This window comes from Electrophorus electricus, chromosome 13 (genome assembly GCF_013358815.1).
Source record: "Electrophorus electricus isolate fEleEle1 chromosome 13, fEleEle1.pri, whole genome shotgun sequence".
Taxonomy (NCBI): domain Eukaryota; kingdom Metazoa; phylum Chordata; class Actinopteri; order Gymnotiformes; family Gymnotidae; genus Electrophorus; species Electrophorus electricus.
The window spans coordinates 5,223,060-5,233,869 of NC_049547.1; the positions used below are offsets into that span (position 1 = coordinate 5,223,060).

At 41.7% G+C, this 10,810-nt stretch overlaps 1 protein-coding gene across 1 annotated transcript; it reads right to left on the reverse strand.

Moving 5' to 3' along the window:
• Positions 1-4,164: 4,164 nt before the first annotated feature.
• pkdccb (protein kinase domain containing, cytoplasmic b) lies at positions 4,165-9,368 on the reverse strand. Its single transcript, XM_027008879.2, has 7 exons — positions 8,734-9,368; positions 8,292-8,408; positions 7,044-7,315; positions 6,671-6,750; positions 6,457-6,564; positions 5,276-5,452; positions 4,165-4,872 (listed from the first exon to the last, which is right to left on the reverse strand). Exons 1-7 carry the CDS (start codon positions 9,298-9,300, stop codon positions 4,769-4,771), a joined length of 1,425 nt encoding a protein of 474 aa, XP_026864680.2. The 5' UTR covers positions 9,301-9,368; the 3' UTR covers positions 4,165-4,768.
• Positions 9,369-10,810: the final 1,442 nt, after the last annotated feature.

The following is a 10,810-nucleotide window of genomic DNA, read 5'->3' on the forward strand; positions in this document are numbered from 1 at the left end:
TTGACAATAAAACTCCTGAATTAATTGTAACTGTTTTATGGCCAGTGAAGTACTCTTCTAATTACAGTAGGCTACAGGCAGCAATTTTACTCTCAGTATCTCTCAGGTTTGTATGTTAACTATGGTAATAAGATAAGTGGATATATTTGGTACACAAACTAAACAAAAAAATTATCTAGAAGATTTGGCACAAGTGTCAGAGAAAACTGTATTGTATTCTAATGATTCACATTTGGAACATTTGACATGGCTTAGTTTTGTTTAAAGAAAAAAAATGTTTTAATATTGAGATTTAAGATACTGTTTTTTAAACATCTACCTAATATTGCCTCATATGTGAATTACCAATAGAAGCTGTCCAATTTCTCAACTTAGGCCTTGATTATTTCTAGAGTGGACTACAGCAGCTCTCTCCTTTCATTCTCATGTTGCCTTCATGTCCTCTACAAATGATCAATAACTCAGCTGCTTGTCTGGTCTATGATTTCTCTCATAATCATGATCATCTCTCCCTAACTAAGATCATGCATCCCTTAGACAGAAAGGATCAAATACAAAACTTGTGGAGGCTTTCCAAGTCTCCAGTCATGGTTCAGAACTACATCACCACAAAGCAAGTCTGATTCTTGAATTCAGGACACCTGGCATTTCCTTTTATTTAGATTTAAATCTGACGTCAAGGGAAAGTCTTGCAGTTTTGTCATCCTTGTCCATCAGTGGTGGAGTGTCCCACTCTGGTCTGAAGTGCCCCATCTCCAAATTCCCTCCAGTAAGACCTTAAAATGCAACTCTTGGACAACTCTGATCTGTGAATTATTAATAGCAATTACTGTGCATATCTATCTTTGGTAATGCAGAAGCAGTCAGAGAATGTGGAAGCACTTGTTAATTTATTCACATTCTAGGAAGTATTCTAAATTTAAGTGGTTCTAGGCTGTTGCAAATATTGTACCATTATGTTTTAAATATTTCTTTGCCATTACATTTGCACTTGATAAAGTTAGGATAAAGCTCTAGTATTTTAGTTTAATAATCCCTGCTAAATATTTGTGTACTTGGCCTTCTATAGGTAGCAATTAATTTCTCAACTTGCTGTTACTATTAATGCTGCCTTAAAGGCTGTGTGTGTGTGAAACATGACCAGTCATGGCAGCAATACGGGCTAGATGAAAATGCTTACTAAGTAGCTCATTTGAAGGCTAAAAACCTCCCTGTAGCCCAGTCAGTATACTGAGCCTGCTGAGAGGCAGCCATAAACCAGTCATGAAGTTAACAGACCTCCAGAAAACAAAAGGCTGCGAGACCTTTGATTTCTCCAGCAGCCACTGCCACGGCACCAGACTCTCAGCTCTCTGTGTTCTCCCCCACCCCCTCTTGTCTCCCTTCACTAACCCTGTCCTGTTCAGCCCTCTGGTCAAGCAATAGAAAGGCCAACCAGATGAAAGATGATTTACGGAAGCTGTGTGTCAGGCCATGGCATTGGAATGAAGCCCTGATGAACCCACAGTGATAAATGAGGCAGGCTTGTTTGAGAAGAAGGAGGAGGAGGGGAGTGCAGAAGTGGGGTTTACCTTCAAACGAAAAGCTAATCTAAGTATACGCTCTGACATGGTGAGGGTGCATTCAGAGAACCCATCCTAACATGTGGAAGGCTAACAGTTGCAGGCTGAAAGCTAAGACCTGCTGGAGGTGTCAATGCAGTTTATCAGCAGCTCTTCCATGACTGCTCTGTGAAGATTAGAAGCATTTGTGTGAGGAGAAAACTCAAAGGTGTCCTTTGTCAGTGGAACTCTTTGTGCAGCACAGTCCGTGGTTACCTAAACAGTTTGAACCTGTAGTGAGACAGAGACGTCCACTGTTTCCCTTTACAAACTCCTGAAGGTTATTTGGTTTTGTGCCCCACAAGCAGCATGAGAGTACAGTGTCCAGGAGCACTAATACAGCTCGACATGTTTCCAAGCCAACAGCTCAGGCTTGTTTTGCCTACATATCATTTCCAGATGGAGGTCATGAATAAAAAGGATAGAAATGACTCAAGTGAAACTGGAAACTAAAGAAACAGAATGGCGGGAAGAGAGCGGCTTGTAATAACAATTCCCTTGATCACCACCCCAGTGTCCAGCTGTAGGTTTAACCCACAGGAACAGAGCCCCACTGTGTGACTCACAAGTAGGTAGAGAAGAAAGTAAGCTCTCTCTATGTTTCCATATTCCTACAACAGCCTGTGTACTTTTCAAGTTCTGACAGTAAGCAAACTGGTTGCTCTCTAGCCTAAAATAACAGTGTATGAGGTTTGGTCAAAAATGTGTAGTGCAAAGTTAAAAGTAAATGTATATTTTTGACACCATACTCCTTAAAAAATCACCATAGTCAGAGGAATGAGGCAGATTAGTTTGAAGAAGAATAAGGAGAAGTAGAGATTTCTTTTAGATAAAAAACTGATCCAGGAGCAAACACTGCTATAGTGTGAATGCTTTCAGAGGACCCAAGACTTAACATGAGATTCTGGTTATGTTTTGAAGCACTTTATCTTCAGGCCTGCTGGAGGGATATGTTACAAATGCAGTTGTGAGCTCCTTTTATGATTACCTTCCACTCTGATGTTTAGATCCATCCATGGGAAGGGAAAATCCTTTAATGTCCTTTGCCAGTGGATATTATATGGATGTTGCATCTTAGACTATGATTAACTAAACATTTTGAATGAGTTGAGAGTCATAGTAGTTCACTGTTTGTCCCTTAGGACCTTCTGGAGGTTATTTGGCAGCATGAGACAGCATGAGCATACAGTGTCCAGGAGCACTAATACAGCTCGACACGTTTCCAAGCCAACAGCACAGGCTTGTTTTTGCCTACATATCATTTCCAGATGGAGGTCATGAATAAAAACGATGGAAATGGCGCAAGTGAAACTGGAAACTAAGGAAACAAAATGGCAGCGAGAGCAGTATGCAATAACAACCTTCCTCATCACCACCACAGCTGTAGGTTTAAGCCACAGGAACAGAGCCCAACTCTATGACTCACAAGAAGGCAGAGAAGAAAGGAACCTTTCTCTGTGTTTCTATACTCTTTGAACAGCCTATAGAAGTTTCAGCTTCTAAAATAAAAGTAAGTATAGGTATTGTTCTTCAAGATAAAAATAGCAAAGCATAAGTTGCTCAGATATAATTAGTAATTGAACATATTGCCTATGCTATCTTTACATTTGTGACTTGCATTTAACCTTCATAGTCCAAGGAAACAAATATGTTTTAGGATACAGGGTTTTGCATACTTGACGGCAAGCAGAAGTCATGGCCACCAAAGCATGAGCCAAGATAAACACAAGGATGTCCACAACGCCAGTTACAGGAAGGTATTCATGTTAGGACCATGCTGATTTTCATGCCCTTTAAGTAAACTACAAAAACCACAAAAATTGGTATCATGACTCCATTGTTAACCATCTCAGTGGTATTCGCTGGTTCCAGAATACCTGTAGTCCTTTTGTTGGAGTGGCCCACCAGATGGGCAAGCCCTGCCTCCAGGTCAGTTCCATTACTAGTGATTCACTCTACATTCTCATTTTCAATACCTTGGATAATTTAGGATAATTGCATGAGATCTTATCAGCTGGAGAACCCCTGAACCCCATGACAGGCTAGTTGGGGGGGGGGGGGGGGGGGGGGCTTTAAATCTAGCCCATTAAACAGATCAAGCCCTGGGCACTGCTGAGCAGCCCTGGGTGTGTGCTTATCTGTGCATATCTACAATGCCCCCCTGAATGGAGGGCCAGATGGCTCCCCTCATTCGTGTGCTAACAGCAGATTTACTTTAATTGTTCTTAATGCGAGTCTGTTTTTCAGGCATCTCCATGAAAAAGAGACCTCAAACAAAAAGCATTTGCATGCAATAATTAAGCCATAATGACCATACAGGTAATTTATTAGCATGCAGTGGAAAGGTTTTGTATAAACTTTGTGGGGGTGGGGGGTGGTTCCATGAAATGCTTTACAGATTGAAGACAGGAGAGTGGACAGAGTGACAGCTATGAATAGAGCTTCACAGTGAAGAGGAGAATGCCAACACCATGCAGAGGGATTCTTTACTTTGTTTGGTTTGCTGTACATCACAACATATGAGACAACATGATGAAGTAAAATGTTTTTATTTACACTTGCATCACAAATACATATGCTGCCTAACATCCAGATGTGGACAGACAGTCTCAAACTCTTTCTCTGAAAGAACAACAAAAGCATCACATCCATGGGATGGAAATGTGGGGGACCATAAAAAGTGAATAAAGTAAAGTCAGCTGTAGTATCTTACAACAACTATGCAGTCACAGAAGTAAAGCTCAGGTCAGGCCCAGCTGTTTGTCTCAGTACTTTCTTGCCTGTTGAACACTACACTTAAGATTTGCCAACTATCAGCACAAATGCCATGGGACTTCAGGCACTATTAACATGAAAGTAAATCTATAGAAGTGCTTGGTTTCTTTCTGCATGCTGTAGACTGCAGAATAGGCTTCATGTACTTTCAATAGACTGTACCACACATACAACAGAAAGACAAAAAAGCCCACTGACAGTTGGGTGTTTCTTTGCTTGCAGAGAGCATAATTATACCTGAAGGGAAATCCTTTTAAACACCTCTTGGCAGTGTGTAGGACTGGCGGGCAGATCAAACAGACTTTTGAGTGGGATGCCTATAAATACATTGCATTCGTTCATTTTAGACTTCTGCCCCATCCCCCAGGCTCTCTCTCTCTCTCTTTTCTCCCTTAAAGCACAGCTGCAGAGGCTTTGGATCTCCTCACATAGACCGTTGAGCTCACATCTGGAACCAGATGGCTGAAGCCACTTCTGAAGGAGGCAAGAAGTCGGCCTGCAGGCAAGTAAAGGCAAGGAGGACCCAGAGTTACAAACGCACGCACAATGAACATGAATAGTGGTAGCCGTGGCTGTGCTGAAAGCATGCCCATCAAACAAAGATGTCCATTTGATGTTGGATGTATCAGTACGATGGTGGGCTAACGCAAGACAGCATTGGTGGAATTTACTGCAATGCGAAAGCACATCCTATTATTTTATAGAACATGCTCTTTTAAATTCGTGGATTCAATACTTTATGTATTAGCTATGTACAATATATTTATTTGGGATAGATTGGTGATTTTTTTGTCGATAGTGTTAACCCAGGTTTAAAAGGGTTAGTTAAAAGCAGACTGCAGTATGTTTTATTTTTGTGTGATAGACATGTGTTACTACATTTTGAGCTAAATGCCAACCTGTCCATGTCTTTTGGCCACTAACGGAGAAGCTGGTGCATTGTGGGTGCGAGTTGCAGATGAGGGCAGCCTCTGTGGCATTGTACACAGACAGCACACAGCCCTGATGGCTGTATGATAGCCAGCATTTGTACTCCATGTTCCCGGCAGTCCCAATCCCTTTCAGTACAGCGTAATCTGTAAAGAGGTAGGAAATAAAATACACACACACACACGTCAAAAACCACATCAGACCATAAATGGTTAATGGCTTGCTCAGCTCCGTGCCAAAGCTCATCTGCTGAGCATTAGCATGTTAGGTGCATATAAAGAGAACAGACACCTCCTGCTCTCAGCAGAGGTGGCAGAGACTCATGTTGCTTACTGGTATGCCTTTCACTTGATATGAAAGGTGGTTAAAAGCAACCGGGTGAGCATGTGTGCGTGTGTGTTTAAGATGAACAGAGACTGAGGACAGGTTGCTGCTAAGAAGCAAGCACCTAAACAGTAGCTCTCTAACACTGACAAAGGGAGGGAAAAGATCAACAAATGTGTTGAAACATTTTACAAGAGCTGCTGTGAACTTGTTTGGACAGAAGATAGTTCTAGCAATGTCTGGTCCTTTTTATGCCTCTGCTCTGTTGAATTCTAGCCATGCAGATGATTTATGGTTGGCAGAGCTCAGGTTCTCCACAGAGTGAGAGAGAGAGAGCTAAAGCACCAAAGTCCTGCAGGGGACATCAGTACTTCACCACTGCTTGAAGACAGATTAAATTACGCAGTCTCTCTTTACACATCTGCTTCAGGGTGCTGCTCCAGTTATATTTTGGACATTAATATAAGCACATTTCTCGTCCAGAGGAGTGCCTCTGCATTCAGAAATGCATTCAGAACGTGTAATGTTCTTTGTTCCACAAAAAATAAAACGTATATCTGTTTTCAAGCACTAAGGGACTGATGTGTGAGGAGAAAACTGAAGAGTAAGGTGCCGTCGGGGCATATAGAGTATAAACACCAAAATATTTCTAAGAACAAAAACAATCTGTTTATCTCTTACTAATATGACAGAGGCTGAACAAAAAAATGACTGCAAGTGGGGGGTGTGCAGGAGTTCTAACAGCAAGAAAATTAATGAGACTAAATGACAATGGCCAGAAATCACCATCAATATACAATATCAGAGGATAGCATTTAATAAATACCTTTAATTATGGAAATAGGCATGTTCCGTAGATACATCCCAGACTTGTATACATGCAAAATGTCTTCAAACACCTCCAGTGTTTTGTTAATGCTCTGCTTCAACTCCCCTGTTGGAGAACATCACTATTATTTATATAATAGGATCAGAAAAGTACATTTTCACCAATCAAGAGACATGATGTCTGAGACCACAAAAACAGAAAATCTGTTCACCTGTTGCATTCATTATCTGATCCACGAGAGGTTTTAGCGCTGCTGGAGTCTGATGAGGCAGCAGATAAATGAAGAAATATCTGGAGACACAAGAACAACAAAGTTACATCTGACAATGATCTGCATGTCCTTTGTCAGGCTACCAGACTGGAACACGCAGTAATTCAAGCTACTCAATTAATATGCTTCCACTGGTGCCCATGATACTCTCCACAGTGGACAATTAATCATACCAAGCCTGGCGGGTGGGTGGGTAGCTGGGTGGGGGGTGTCAGCCATAAAACTCCCTCGCGCCAACCCCAGGAGGCACTTGTAAAACAAGCTCTTTATCATCCGGCAAGACAATAAAGGTAGGAATGCAGGCCACAGTCACCTGTAGGCATTGTAGAGGTTCCTCATCTCGTTCAGGCCCTCGCAAATCCCGTGCGGCGAGCACAGTGCTGTGAAGTTGCGCAGTGGAAAACGCAGCAGGCAGTCCGAGTGGGCCTGGCACGCCGGCTCCCCAGCGTTGGCATCATCCAAGTCAGTGAGCTTAAGCTCACCAGACACCATGACGAACTGCCGTGGCTGGAAGTCCAGCAATGCCACAGAGCCTAGCGGGGAGTTTGACAGGTAGTGCAGGAGTCGGACCAGGCCAAGACAGACCTGCAGCACAGTGGGATCAGAGGGTTAGCGGAGCAAAATTCACATGTGAAAGTAATCATGTTAGCACAGTGTAAACATTCAATAATTCGATCGATGCCAATTGGTAATTGTAAGTATACATACATCTCCACCAATAGAACATAAAGGGTATTACATGAACGCTTAATATTGGCGTGGAAGTGAGCAGTGGATTCTATTATTAACAAATATATAAAAGGATACAGAGATTACACAAAATTTTCAAAGTTTTAACTAATTTAAAGGGTTCTTAAATGCTATTCTAGTCTAAATAAATACCTATTACATACATTTTCAAAAATACAAAAGCTAATCTAAATAAAATGATTCCAATAACTAACACACCTGAATCAGTGAAATGAGCTAAAATAAGATGAAAAGCAGCAAAATCAAACAATGTGCATAGAAAGGGCACCACAAGTCCTACACCGAGGACCAGCATCTTAAAACAAAGCTGCATTTCACTGAATTCATTGACAAGGAGAGCAATGAGTTAGAAGATTATTTTATAACTCAGTATATTGTATATGGAGTACTGAATACATGATAGCCACAACATTTTAGCCATCATGTTGGTGCAGCCTAATAGAAACAGAGGTGGATGCTGAATTGCTCTGTGTTGACAACCATGAAAAATCAAAGCGCAATGACAGGCTGCACCTGCCTCTTTTGAATCAGGCCCTTCCATACTGCATTTCTCCCTTGCTGAAAGCCAGTATCAGATCATCACTCAGTCACACTGATGGCCAGATTATGCTCAGTTTAAACAGCTAGTAGAGGGATTTGAGACAGATATTTGTACCTTTGGAGTATTTGATAGGGCTCAGCTGGTTTGGAGATAGCACTTTAGTTAATCCACCCCCCATTTCAGGTATGCCTCATGGGGGAACAGTGGGTGGAGAACTCCTGATTAACACTCAGCAGGGGGTGGGGGGGGAGGTTGTGGTGAGGATCTTACCCGAAAACGCTCTTCCCAGGGTCTCTGCAGTAGCTGAATCATCTGCACTGGGGTCCCCTGCTCCAACACAGCCATGACCCCTCCTGCCAGGGCACTGTCCTGACACTGACCCCTCAGCTGCAACAGTCAAATAAGGCAGTTTGTCAGAACTTCGAGCAAGGCTACAGCTGAACATTATGAAGTGGACACATGGTGTGCAAAAATGTAGTAGCTTTATAGAAAACAAACGCACGCCATGTGATACAGAAACATCAAATACTAAAATTAGACGTGAGGTCTGAATTCCATCAATTAAGGTTTCAAAACACCTATGCCAAGTTATGAAAAAGAATTTCAGCAAGGAGCTCAGACAAATCGTTCAGCTAGAGGAGTTTATTTTTGTAACTGTAACATTAAATACTATTTTCTATTAAACGAATCTGTCTGTTTTATTAATTCTTACCTTTACGATATTAGGGTGTTGCAGCCTCTGCAGTAACACGATTTCTTTCCGCAGTTTGAACGACACGAGCTCTTGACAGCCTCGGGGATCTTTGAAATCCTCAAGACAAGATCTCATGTCAGTACCTTGGTCATTTACAGATTTCAAAGCAACAGACACTCCTTGCGGTAAAATGACCTTTAACACCGTTTTAGTGTAACCAGCTCCAAGAAAATCCACAACTGTCATGCCACTCAAATCATTGCATCCAATGTCCGATCCAGACGTTTTTGCATTCCACAACGTTTTATTCCTTTTAGTATGTTCCCCGTCAACACTTGAAAATTTTGGTTTCATTTCTGATAACTCCTGTTGCGATGTAATGTAGAAGGGAACAATTTCTTGTTGACGCTCTCTTAGTTGTTGAAGTAATCTTTTGCGCCCAGGAGTTAAATCCATGCTTGGAGCAGCATCTCCAAAATCCTTCTCTCTGAGACCACAGTGCCATTTCTTTAAAATAACTGTTAAAGAAATAATCATCAAAGCAAGAGACGATACAGTGAAACAGAGGTTTCTTGGGGAAGACATGACTTATCGTTACTAGATGTCCTCAATGTATATTCACTGGTAGGTTTTTCCCCGCTCGACTCAATCATGCTTCCTAATGTGATGTCAGTATGTTTACTCAAGTAGCCTCGTCTCGTATCGGTAGTTTAGGGAAACGCCCCGAAGGCGTGTCCTTGCGCGCTTAACTCAGCCTACTGCAAAAAGAGAACCAACGGGCTACTGGGCTGAGTTCAGCATTTGCACAGGAATTATTTCAGACAGAAAACGACAATTCGAAACAGTTCGAAAAATGTTTTCATTAATTTTCGTTTTTGTGTTATTGTTACCGTTACAGGTATGGCTCTACCAATGAACCGCTTTTCGAAGTTTAAATTGCACTGACGTCCTTCAAACAGTAGATGGTAGCAAAGAGAACCCACCTGCAACTCTGCCTGAAGTAAATCAAGATAATCTACAAGAATATGCAGTATTTTTAAGAATTTTACTAAAATGTACTAAAATTAAGTATATGCAGCTTTGTTTTGGGTTAAAAAGACAATTTAGGGGGCAAATTTAAAGTATGGGAAGTCAGCCAACATTACAGTAACCAGTATTACTGCCTACATCTGTCTCATCGTGTCCAAAGAAAAGACCACAAAAACACTAGGCTACATTAATTCTGTTGGACAAATCTTATTTAAGCGAGCTTAATTGTCAGTCGGTGAACTGTTTTTTCTACGCTTATTGGAAGATGTTTCTAATTACTCTTGAAATGAACTGGGGCTGTAAATAAACCCTTTTGTTATGTGGCTGGCACTGGAAATTACCACGGGCGGCAGTTCAGAAACACCCATGATCCCGAGCAGACGGGCTAAACGAATCCCACCGTCAGCCGGCAGGAGCGCTGAACACATGATACATAATAGGAAGGCTTCTAGTTAATCTGCTTTCTGACAGATGACGGCTTCTCTAGCACATTGTGGAATCAGGATATGTCCGTGATGGGAATTTCAAAATGATGTCTAGTAGAGGCCATGCTATAGGCTACAGTGAGTCTGTTTATTAGCGGCCCAGATAATAATTAAATGAATGGTGAATTATGATGACAAATGCTTCTACGTCCCTCGGCAGTTCTAACAATTTAGGTCGTTAAATTACCCTAACAACTAATTTCGCCTTTTGCGATCATTTTAAAATGCTATTACAATTTGGAGGCGACTCTGATGCCATGGAATTCTATTATAGAAAATTGGCAAAAAAGTTTTAAATCTAGACCTGTATAAAGGATCCAATGAAATCCGTCCCAGGACCTCAGCTATGATTTTAGTAAACCTTTTTTAAGTAATAAGGCAGCTCTTCGTAGAAGAATAGGACGCTGCTGTTGTGTTTTCTCCAAAAAACAAAAATTTGTACAGCAATGTGTTACAAACCCTGCTATTGCGGCGCATGGAAAAAACGATGCGACCGGCACCACCCTGCCGTGAACAGCGCCCGTTCAATTCACGGTCAAGTCCTCAACGTCACCGCTCATCACGCGGATCGTCCAATAGGA